At 56.0% G+C, this 10,823-nt stretch overlaps 2 protein-coding genes and 1 non-coding gene across 7 annotated transcripts; 2 read left to right on the forward strand and 1 right to left on the reverse strand.

Annotated features, from left to right (window-relative positions):
* Positions 1 to 45: 45 nt before the first annotated feature.
* On the forward strand, positions 46 to 5,497 carry CCER2 (coiled-coil glutamate rich protein 2). Of its 3 annotated transcripts, XM_021676517.2 has the most exons (6): positions 46 to 1,998; positions 2,180 to 2,220; positions 2,379 to 2,466; positions 2,939 to 3,477; positions 5,008 to 5,076; positions 5,166 to 5,256. In XM_021676517.2, exons 1-5 carry the CDS (start codon positions 1,935 to 1,937, stop codon positions 5,047 to 5,049), a joined length of 774 nt encoding a protein of 257 aa, XP_021532192.2. In that variant the 5' UTR covers positions 46 to 1,934; the 3' UTR covers positions 5,050 to 5,076; positions 5,166 to 5,256. The 3 variants fall into 3 exon arrangements, with proteins under 3 accessions (XP_021532192.2, XP_021532190.2, XP_021532191.2); XM_021676515.2 differs by lacking the exon at positions 5,008 to 5,076 and having other exon boundaries at positions 5,166 to 5,497; XM_021676516.2 differs by having other exon boundaries at positions 5,008 to 5,259.
* Positions 4,767 to 4,873, forward strand: LOC135276912 (U6 spliceosomal RNA). Its single transcript, XR_010344460.1, has one exon. It is a non-coding gene; the product is annotated as a U6 spliceosomal RNA (small nuclear RNA).
* Positions 5,498 to 5,559: 62 nt separating the features above from the next.
* On the reverse strand, positions 5,560 to 10,813 carry NFKBIB (NFKB inhibitor beta). 3 transcript variants are annotated; one of them, XM_012435942.2, is made up of 6 exons: positions 10,534 to 10,813; positions 8,791 to 8,896; positions 8,375 to 8,708; positions 7,131 to 7,219; positions 6,774 to 7,034; positions 5,560 to 5,738 (listed from the first exon to the last, which is right to left on the reverse strand). In XM_012435942.2, exons 1-6 carry the CDS (start codon positions 10,710 to 10,712, stop codon positions 5,637 to 5,639), a joined length of 1,071 nt encoding a protein of 356 aa, XP_012291365.2. In that variant the 5' UTR covers positions 10,713 to 10,813; the 3' UTR covers positions 5,560 to 5,636. The 3 variants fall into 3 exon arrangements, with proteins under 3 accessions (XP_012291365.2, XP_064237403.1, XP_012291373.2); XM_064381333.1 differs by having other exon boundaries at positions 8,375 to 8,432; positions 10,534 to 10,807; XM_012435950.2 differs by having other exon boundaries at positions 10,075 to 10,534.
* Between the last annotated feature and the right edge of the window lie 10 nt (positions 10,814 to 10,823).

A 10,823-nucleotide genomic window follows, 5' to 3' on the forward strand; every position in this document is an offset into this window, starting at 1 on the left:
CTGCTAGGTGACCGCTCGGAGGCGCTGTCCTCTGTGGCTGTGAGGACCAAGGCTGGGAGTGCCTAGCCACCCCGCAGCACACATGGAGGCTGGCTTGGGGGCCACCAGGGGAGCTGAAGGATGTCGAATTCTCCCCTTCCTCCGGGACAGGGTGGAATAGTCACCCTGCAAGGGTTCCTTCGAGCTGACCCCAGGGTGAAGGACAGCTTCACCCCTCTCCTCAGTCTCCAGTTCCCTGTGCCGCTGTCCCTTCCGCAGCTCCAGATAGGGGCCCAGCAGGCATCGAAAACTCAGCGAAGCCACCTGGTCCTCTGATCGCTTTGCCTACGCCCGTTCCTCCCCAGGCATGCCCATCCCAGGACATTTTCCCAGCTGCCCAGGCCACAGCCCTTCAGGTTAGCCTCGACTTTTTTCTTATATCCACATCCACTTCATTAGCAATCCTGGCAGCACTGCCTTCAGAATATTTCCAGAATCTGGCCAGGTGTGGTGGTTCACGCCTGTAGTCCCAGCACTTTGGGAGGCCAAGGCAGGCTGATTCCTTGAGGTCAGGAGTCCGAGACCAGCCTGGCCAACATGGTGAAACCTCATCTCTACTAAAAATACAAAAATGAGCTGGGCATGGTGGCGCGCTCCTGTAATCCCAGCTAGGCTGAGGCAGAATTCTTGAACCCGGGAGGCAGAGGTTGCAGTGAGCTAAGATCACGCCACTGCATTCCAGCCTGGGTGAAAGAGCAAGACTCCATCTCAAAAAAGATTTCCAGAATCTGCCCACTGCTCTCTCCCCCTGACCCCATGTGGCCTTGTCCTCCGATCCCTCCCTCTTGGCTAGCCCTGGAAGTCTCCTCACAGGCTCCCTGCTCTCCATCCTTGTCCTCGCCACAGCCAGAGGGACCTGTGAGCACCTCAGTTGGGTCATGTCCCACCCCTGCTCAGAGGCCTCATGTAGCTTCATCTCAGTGAAAGGGCACAGTGGTCACTGAGGCTCCTAAGGCCCCACCTGATCCGCTCCACCCTCCTCTTCAGCCCATCTGTCTTGCTTGGTCCACCCGACCTGCCTTGCTGTTGAAACTCCTAATTCCTTCCCGAGTCAGACATTTGCATCATCTCCCTCTCTGTAATCACAGCTACTCAGGAGGCTGAGGAGGAGAATCGCTTGAACCCAGGAGGCAGAGGTTGCAGTGAGCCGAGATCGCGCCACTGCACTCTAGCCTGGGCAACAGAGTGAGACTCCGTCTCAAAAAAAAAAAAGACCTCTCTGGATGAGAAAACAGGCCCAGGAAGGGAAGGAGTTGCCTGAGGTCCATCTGTGAGTGGCCGACTCTGGATCCCCACCCAGGTCCACCGGTCAGTGTGGAGAGCGAGTGTACCAGACCCTGCTGCTCTGGGAAGAGACCCTCCCAGGCCGGGCGTGACAACTCACGCCTGTAACCCCAGCACTTTGGGAGCCCCAAGCAAGAGGATCACTTGAGACCAGTAGTTTGAGACCAGTCTGGCCAACAAAGTGAGACCGTGCCTCTGCGAAAACTAATCATTATTAGCCAGACGTGGTGGTGCGTTTCTGTGGTCCCAGCTACTCGGGAGGCTGAGGTAGGAGGATCAGTTGAGCTCAGGAGCCTGCAGTGAGCAAGTGATTGTGCCACTGCACTCCAGCCTGGGTGACAGAGCCAGACCCTGTCTCAAAAAAAAAAAAAGGGAGGCCCCCAACCCTCCGCCGCTGCGCTCCTGGCCGGAAGCCTCAAGGGGAGCGCTCGTAGGGCGGGGGCCTCATGAATAATTGAGGGTCTCAGGCAGGCAACCGCCCCGCAGATGTCGCCCCGCCGCGGGCGGGGAGGGGGCGGCGATGACATCACTTCCTCCCTTCGGGGCCGCGTGGGTTATAAGGCGCTGCAGTCCTGGCCCACACAGCTCCGTGGACCCGTCGGACACCCACCATGCTGCGCCGTGGGCCCGCCTCCCTGCTGCTGCTGCTGCTGCCGCCACTTGTGCTAGGAGCAGGTGAGTTCGGGACCCATAAGGGGCCCGGGAGCAGGGACTCCAGTGGCCAGGGCCGGGCGGTGCACCTACCACGTGGGATGAGGGGGTATGTGTGGGGATCGGGACGCCCGTGGAGCTGGGGGCAGTACTGGGGACAACAGCCAGGGCACACGAGCCCAGCACCAGCCTCCTTTCTCCACAGCCACCGCTGCTCCCTTGGCACAGGGACCCTCCAAGGAGGAGGTGAGGAGTGTGGAGCCCTTGCCCTGCCTCACCTAGCTGGGCCCCTGCCCTCCCTGCACAGCCTGCCCCATGATCCCCATTGTCCTCAAACCAGCCATTCTCCTCCCCATCCCCCCTCCCCTCAACCTTCCCTCTGACCTAGCACCCCTGCCCCCCAGTTGACCCGCTGTCTGGCAGAGGTGGTCACAGAGGTGCTGACCGTAGGCCAGGTCCAGAGAGGACCCTGCATTGCTCTTCTCCACAAAGGTAAGGAGGCCCCGGGCCCCACTTGCCCTCCAGAGCCCCATTGGACCTCACCCCCCTACCCAGGGTCCTGCCCAGGTGCCCCACGTGCCCTCCCACCCGGGGTTCCTGGAGGAAGGGGTCCTCATTCCCACAGCCCTTTTGCCCGGGCCAGTGGGGTACTGCCCAGCATTCACACCTGACAGAGCCCGGCCACCAGCTCCACCCTTGCAGCTCCCAGTAGAAGGACCAGATGGGGCAGGGAATGTCCCCCCTGGGTGGAATGAACTGGGACCCTCCCCTTCCAGTCTGGGCAGCCCCCCCGTGAGACCTCGGGCAGGGCCCAGAACTCTTCAAGGCCTCAGTTTCCCAATTTGAACTCCTGACCTTAGGTGATCGGCCACCTTGGCCTCCTGAGATTACAGGCCTGAGCCTGCATGCCCAGCCTCAGTTTCCCAGTTGGATGCTTAGAGAGCATCCTTTGTCTTTCTGCCAGAGATGTGTGGGACAGAGCCCCACGGCTGCGTGTCCACCGAGGAGAAAGGCCTGCTGCTTGGGGATTTCAAGAAGCAGGAGGCTGAGAAGACGAGGTCCAGCCAGGAGGTGAGGGATGAGGAAGACGAGGAGATAGCAGAGAGGACCCACAAGTCCGAGGTCCAGGAACAAGCCATCCGAGAGCAAGGGCACCACCAGCTCCACCGGGAGGAAAACGAGGAGGAGGAGGAGAAGGAGGAAGAGGAGAAGGAGAGGAAGAAGGGGCCCATGGAGACGTTCAATGACCTGTGGCAGCATCTAGAGAATGGAGGGGACCTCAAGAAGCGGGTGGCAGAGAAGGCCAGCGATGAAGAGACGGCCCAGTTCCAGGCAGAGGAGAAGGGGGTTCGAGTGCTGGGCGGGGACCGCAGCCTGTGGCAGGGGGCCGAGAAGGGCGGAGGAGAGAGGCACGAGGACTCGCCACACCACCACCACCACCACCACCACCGGCCAGAGGCTGAGCCCAGGCAGGAGGAGGAGGAGGCGGCTTTGGAGAGGGAGGTGAGTGGGGGATGATGGAGGAGCGCCAAGACAGTGTGGAGGGAGGGTTGACCAGATGGTCAGTGGAGTTACAACTCGGCAGCCACCAGTGTTGGCATACACCACCAGATCCATCCCGAGTGGATCACAGTGACCAAGACTGACCCCAGGACTGGGTAACGACTTCCGTGCACGGCCTCCTCTACTTCATACTTCCGTGTACAGTATGGACCATTATTGCACAGAAGCAAGCCAGCGTCACTAGCAGTCGGCCACCGTGAAAGTGGCCGCTGTGCCTGCTTCAGCAGGTGACAGACACCACTGCTGGGTCATGGAAGACAAGGTATCTCCATGATTGGTGGCAGTAACCAGAAGTGCCATCACAGGCTGGGCATGGTGGCTCATGCCTGTAATCCTAGGGAGGGATAATCCTTTGGGAGGCCGAGGCGGGAGGACTCGTAGAGGCCAGGAGTTGGAAACCAGCCTGGGCAACATAGTGAAACGCTGACTCTACAGATAATTTAAAATATTAGCCAGGCATGGTGACACACGCCTGTGGTCCCAGCTCTGAGGAAGCTGAGGTGTAGGATTGCTTGAACCCGGGAGGCTGAGGCTGCAGTGAGCCATGATTGTGCCACTACACTCCCAACCTGGGCTACAGAGCAAAACTGGCTTAAAAAAAAAAAAAAAAAAAAGGCTGGGCACAGTGGCTCACATCTATAATCCCAGCACTTTGGGAGGCTGAGGCAGGTGGATCACTTTGAGGTCAGGAGTTCGAGACTAGCTTGGCCAGCGTGGTGAAACCCCATCCCTACTAAAAATACAAAAAATTAGCCCGGTGTGGTGGTGGGCACCTGTAATCCCAGATACTCGGGGGGCTGAGACAGAAGAATTGCTCCAACCCAGGAGGTGGAGGTGGCAGTAAGCTGAGATCACAACACTGCACTCCAGCCTGGGTGACAGAGCAAGACTCCATCTTAAAAATAACAATAGGCTGGGCGCGGTGGCTCACGCCTATAATCCCAGCACTTTGGGAGGCCAAGGCGGGTGGATCACGAGGTCAAGAGATCAAGACCATCCTGGTCAACATGGTGAAACCCCGTCTCTACTAAAAATACAAAAAATTAGCTGGGCATGGTGGCGCGTGCCTGTAATCCCAGCTACTCAGGAGGCTGAGGCAGAAGAATTGCCTGAACCCAGGAGGCGGAGGTTGCGGTGAGCCGAGATCGCGCCATTGCACTCCAGCCTGGGTAACAAGAGCGAAACTCCGTCTCAAAAAAATAAATAAATAAATAAAAATAAAAATAAAAGTGCTCGCTTCCACAGCACATATACTAAAATTGGAACGATACAGAGAAGATTAGCATGGCCCCTGCGCAAGGATGACATGCAAATTCGTGAAGCGTTCCATATATTTTTTTATATAAATTTTTTAATTATAAAAATAAAATAAAGTGCTGTCACATCGCAAGGCACTCATGCCAGGCACCTTTGCCAGTGCCATGCCGCTGCTGTTGGTTGTGGTCACATTAGCCACTACTGCTCTTCCAGGGTTATGGCAGTCAGCATGGTCACCATTGCGGTCCACGGTGATCAGAATGACTGCTGCCGGCTGCCACTGTGAGAACCGACGTGGCCCACGTTCACAGTGACTGAGGTGGCCTGTCTTTGAAGGTGGGTGCTGACCACCGCCTTTCTGACCCCACCAGGAACAGGAGGTGGAGCGGCTGGAGCACTTGAGAGATGAACTGAAGAAGGTAACGGAGACGCTGGGGGAGCAGCTCAGGAGGGAGGGCTGACCCCTGCCTCGTGCCCTCCTTCCTCCCGACACACCCTGTGGCTTAGGTCTGTTGACCCTGAAGCCTCCACCTCACCTAGCACCCCACAACACCCCTACTGGAGCAGGGGAGAAGATGGGCATGCCTTGGAACCACACCCGAGTTGGGCAGGGGGCTGGGGTCAGCCATGACTCAGGAAGCACCCCCACACCCATGCATTCCCACTCCAACCCTTCTGAGTAAATAAAGCACAAAGAAACGCACCCTGCCTCTGTGATGTGACAAGGAGGATAGGCCCCAGAAGGACCCAGAGGACGGGGAAGACAAGATCAGTCTGGTTTCTGGTTTTCAGAATTGGGGTTTTATTTATTAAATTGGAAATTATATTAACAATCAAATGAATCAGACGGGGCCAGGGTCGTCAGGAAGAGGTTTCGAGGCTGGGGTGGGAGGCAACCGGGTTTGGCTGCGGCCGCTGTGAACCACAATGTCGTCGTATTCATCCTGGGGGCAAAGGGCCAGGCAGAGGAGCTCAGATGTCTTCACAGAGCAGCCTAAGAATTGTGTCTTGCCCCAAAGCCCAAATTCCCCTGCTCCTAGCTCGTTTCCTAGCTCTCAGAACTCAATTTTCCTTTCTTTTCTTTTTTCTTCTTTTCTTTTTGGGATGGAGTCTCGCTTTGTTACCCAGACTGGAGTGCAATGGCGCGATCTAGGTTCACTCCAACTTCTGCCTCCCAGGTTCAAGCAATTCTCCTATCTCAGCCTCTCAAGTAGCTAGGATTACAGGTGTCCGCCACCACGCCCAGCTAATTTTTGTATTTTTAGTAGAGACGGGATTTCACCATGTTGGTCAGGCTGGTCTCAAACTCCTGACCCCAGGTGATCCACCTGCCTGGGCTTCCCAGTGTGCTGGGATTACAGGCATGAGCCACTGTGCCCAGCCAGAACTCCATTTTCAAATTTACTTCTATAGTCGGAGTTCTAGCCCGGCCAACACTCCAGCATTCCAGCAACTGAGGTGGCCCTCCTCCACCCCTTCCCTCTGCCTTTACCCAAATTACTGCATGCCCGTCATTCAGCCCCACGCCTTGCCCAGGGTCAGGTCTGTATTGCTGGGTTCTCTGACAACATCACTCCCCACCGCTGGCTTGGGTCTGCCCCACCACTGCTGGTGTTCAAATCACTGCCACCCAAGGGTGTCTTTTCATAGCCTGAATTCTCCAGCTCCGACGCTGCCACCCACCCCCGCCTGTGTTCACCAATCACTACGACCAAGGTCTTTTCTCCAGCTCCGGCTGAGTTCTACTTTTGCCACCACCTTAGCTTTTCGGCCACTTCTGCCCAAGCTCTTCCCGCTGCCCCATCCAGGTCTGTCCTGACTAGTGCCCCATGTCACTGGCGCTGCCACCTGCCTGAGTTCTCCAGCAGCAGCAGCCCGAGGTCAGTCTCCACGTGCGCCTAATTATCTTCTCCCGCTTCCTGCCTGCCGGTCTACCCTGACCCCCCAGCTGGGCGGCCCTGTCTCGCCTCCTGACTCACGCCTTCATCTCCACTGTCGCTGTCGCTACTGCCGCTGCAGGGGCCGGGTTTGTCGTCCTCATCCTCAGGCTCGGGGGCTCCGTGTTGACGGAGGAGGCGGGCAAGGATGGGGTTGGGCCGGAGTGTGGCGCTGCCCAGGGGGGTGCGGCCACCGTACATGCGGGCAGCAGGGTTGGCACCTGCCCTCAGGAGAAGCTCCAGCACGTCGGCCGCCTGGGCCTCCACTGCCAAGTGCAAGGGGCTCCGGCCACACGTGGGCTCCTGTGGGGGTGCAGCAGAAGGGTCAGAGGGCCCAAGGAGGGGACCAGCCCCCCCCCCACCCCCGATGACAGCAGCTTCCCCCAGGGCAGGGCTCACTGGTTTGTTGAGGTCAGCTCCGGCGTCTCGGAGCAGCTGGACCATCTCCGCATCTTTGTGGATAACGGCCATGTGGAGTGGGGTGTGGCCTGGGGACAGAGTGATGCATCAGATGATGGGGTGAGGGGTCCCCCATGCTTTGATCCTGGGGGAGGGCCATGTGGCCTGAGGGTGATCAGCTGTGGGGCTGGTTCGTGAATCTTTGGGTATGTCAAAGAGGTACCTGATCCTAAATGCCTGTGTCAAATGGTCTGAGCTTGCCAGCAAGTGCTAGAGCCTGGGCTTTGAGAAGGCTGGGGCCCATGGGTGAAGAGCCTGGGGTCTGTGGATGGGGGGGCCTGGATTTTGGGGCCAGGAGACCTGAGTCTCTGCTCTTATTTCACAAAGGACCTTAGCTAGTGCACTGGCTCACGCCTGTAATCCCAGCACTTTGAGAGGCCAAAGTGGGCAGATCACGAGGTCAGGAGATCAAGACCATCCTGGCCAACATGGTGAAACTCCATCTCTAGTAAATCCAAAAAATTAGCTGGGTGTGGTGGTGGGCGCCTATAGTCCCAACTACTCGGGAGGCTGAGGCAAGAAAATTGCTACACCACTGCACTCCTCCAGCCTGGTCGAGAGTGAGACTCCGTCTCCAAAAAAAAAAAGAAAGGGTACCAAGTGGCTGAAAAGCCTGTGATCTGGGGATGAGAAGCAGGCTCTGAACACTGGGTCCTGAATGACCTCAGTCCATCTGAGGAGGGGTCTGGTACCAGGTGGGCAGGCTTATAGGTGAGGGAGCAGAGACTTGGATGCCAGGCTGTGGGCAGGTGACTCCTTTTTTCCATGAGGCAGAGGAGGGCTGTCCCTTCTGACCATTGCTGGGAACTTGGGATGCCAGAGTTTCCCAGAGGGCCTGAGCTCTGCATTCCCTGGTCCTAGGTGGGATAAGGATCCCAGCTTGAATACACCCTGCAGGTGGGGAGCCCGGGGGCCCAGCAACTGGATCCTGGCAGCTCTGGGTCTGTGAGTGCCAGGTCTGCGTCCCAACTGATCTGGGGCCTCCAAGTGGGAATCCTGGGTCCTACATATCCAATTGTCAATCATCTGGGCGTGGAGTGGAGGTCCCTGGTCCCGATGCCTGGGTTCCTGAAGCCTAGACGTGATTTCTCAAGGAGTTCAGTCTGGAATCAGGGAAGAGAGCCCAGGGCCAGGTGCTCTCGCCTAGCCTGGGAGCTCAGTCCTTCCCTGGTGGCGACCCTCACCCTCATAGTTTTCAGCCTCCAGCTGTAGCTTCCAGTCCTCCTCAGTCTCCTCTTCTTCCTTCTCCAAGTCGGAATCGGAGTACAAGGCGACAGGGGTATGGTTGGTGCCAGGATTATGGTCCGGGCCCTGAGTGGGGTAGGTGTCCGGGGCTTCCCTGGGCCGCCGGGGGCGGGGCTGAAGCAGGGCGCGGGCACAGGCATGTGCCCCCACACGGCAGGCCAGGTGCAGTGCCGTGTGGCCCCCGCGCTCCGCCACGCACAGCCCAGCGCCTGCTGCATACAGCTTCTCCACCGTGGATGCCTCCCCTAGGATGGCTGCCAGGTGCAGGGCCGTCTGCAGAAGCAGAGGACAGGCAGTAGGGAGTCACACTGGGAACCCCAGACCCCAACCCCTACTCCGTCCCCTCATGGCTCACCTGGCCTAGGTCATTCTGCAGGTCCATGTACTCAGTGCCAGCTGAGAAGCCTAGAAGAAAATCCAGGAAGGGTTCGTGCTGATGAATCACAGCCAAATGCAGTGCCCTGGGGACAAAGACTGGGGTCAGAGGGCAAAATTCAAGTCCTCTTGCATTCCGTCATTCAACAAACATGGGGTGCCTACTGTATGCTAGGCTTTGGGACCACAGTTCTGGAACCCACTGTCAGCTATCTGGGAGGGTCAGAGAGGTCAGAGTTTCATCAGCAAATTCGTGGAATCAACAATGTTCATTCAGTGGAATTTCCACTTCTGCCCAAAATGAAGTAACATGGACCAGACTTCCCTCCCACAAGAAACAAAGAAAAATCAGACGAAATACAGTATATGAAGCAACAGTGTTGAAGACGCTGGATGTCATGCAATGAATCACAGTGGCCCCTGAAAGACAGGAAACATGAGATGGGCCCTACACTTGACTGCCACAGCTTATGGTCTTGAGAGCCACGGTTGAGAGAGGGGACCCCAAGCAGAGCCCATCAGGTTGTCTGAGGTCAGGAGATGGACATGGAGGAAGAGTCTGTAGAGACCAGGCTTGCGGGAGTCACAGGACAGAGTACAAAACAGAGTTGTTGGCTGGGCGCAGTAGCTCACACTTTGGAGTGAGCTAAAAATCAAAGACCAATTAAAAACTAAAATAAAATTAATGAAACCAAATTAACTAATGAAAATGAATAAACCTAAAGGTGGTTCTTCAGTAAGATCAGTACTTATTAAGTGCTTCCTGGGTCAGGCACTGCTTGCATCACTGGGCATACGGCAGTAAACGCAACAGACAAAAAAACCCAGTACAGTCCCTCATCTGGGCCTTTGCAATTGCAGTTCCTTCTGCCTGAAATGCTCTTATCCTGTTTATCTATTGCCTCATTTTCCTGCTTTATTTTTCTCCAAAGTACTGACAACCTGTGACTTTCTTTCCTTCTCTTATTTTCTGTCTTTTTCTTTCTGCATGTCTTTGTTTCTTTCTTTGTTTCTTTCCTTCCTTGCTGTCTTATCAATCTGTTTATTTAGCCCCACTAAAAACGTCTCCTTCACAAGGGCTTTAGTTTTTGTCTGTTTTCTTCACTACCTTTATCACTAGCACCTAAAACGAAGCCTGGAATGTGGTAATACGTAAATAATATTTGTTTAACAGATGAATCCTTGGTTTCATGGAGCTTACATTCTTCTTTTTTCTTTTCCTATTTTTCTACTTCAATTAGGAATTCAACATAAAAGAACTTACATTCTCACTCTTTGACTTTAAGACTTGAAGAACACTGCTCAGAAGACAAGATCTTAGAGTCAGGGACCAAGTATTAATTTCGGAAATCAAGGTCTAAGGCTCACATCAGGAACTAAGAATCAAAGATTATATTTGGAAGTTCGAAGTCAGGAGAAGCCACAGTTCTAACAAAAGCCTCAGGACTGGAGTCGGGTTTGGGTATCCGTGGATAGAATGTGGATTCCAGGTGCTGAGAATCATAGTTCAAGAAAGGAAGGTCTGAAATGATTGGGTTAGGATCACAGCTGGATAGAAGATTGGTTTAGTTAAAAGTTAAGACTCAGGGGTTACAGGTCAGGAAGTTCAGCATCGGAAATCAGATTTAGGAGTAGGAGGTTAGGAAGCCTCAGGGATCAGAGACTAATGGGGAATCAGACGCCGGGTCCTAGGGCTCCGTTTGGCAGCCTAAGGTTCACTCACGTGTCCCCATCCTCAGTGACGTAGCCGAAGACGAGGGGCGCCCACGACAGCCCCGGGCCCAGCTCCGCGCTCAAGCCCGGTCCTCCGGGGGCCGCTGCGTCCGGACCCAGGGAGCCCAGGCCACTGTCGCACCATTCATCTGCGTCGGCAGCTTTTCCCAAGCACGCGACCCCAGCCATGGCCCCCGACACCTCAGGGGCCCCCCGCAGTCGCTCGCCTGTAGCTGGGCTTTGCCGGGAGTTCTGGCGCTTCCGCCCTGCGGGAAATTCCCCGCCACGCCCCCTGATTCA

This window comes from Aotus nancymaae, unplaced genomic scaffold, assembly GCF_030222135.1.
Source record: "Aotus nancymaae isolate 86718 unplaced genomic scaffold, 86718_ANA_hifiasm-v0.15.2.pri h1tg000028l, whole genome shotgun sequence".
In the NCBI taxonomy this organism is placed as follows: domain Eukaryota; kingdom Metazoa; phylum Chordata; class Mammalia; order Primates; family Aotidae; genus Aotus; species Aotus nancymaae.

Bases quoted from the DNA above. Each gene is read 5' to 3' on its own strand.
- NFKBIB (XM_012435942.2), bottom strand. From the start codon at position 10,712: ATGGCTGGGGTCGCGTGCTTGGGAAAAGCTGCCGACGCAGATGAATGG. The intron at 8,897-10,533 runs GTGAGTGAACCT...CTTTGTCCCCAG, and splicing joins GTCACTGAGGATGGGGACAC to GGCACTGCATTTGGCTGTGA. The intron at 5,739-6,773 runs GTGAGTCAGGAG...CTTTGCCCCCAG, and splicing joins GCGACAGTGGAGATGAAGGC to GATGAATACGACGACATTGT.
- CCER2 (XM_021676515.2), top strand. From the start codon at position 1,935: ATGCTGCGCCGTGGGCCCGCCTCCCTGCTGCTGCTGCTGCTGCCGCCA. The intron at 2,221-2,378 runs GTGAGGAGTGTG...CCTGCCCCCCAG, and splicing joins AGGGACCCTCCAAGGAGGAG to TTGACCCGCTGTCTGGCAGA. The intron at 3,478-5,165 runs GTGAGTGGGGGA...TGACCCCACCAG, and splicing joins AGGCGGCTTTGGAGAGGGAG to GAACAGGAGGTGGAGCGGCT.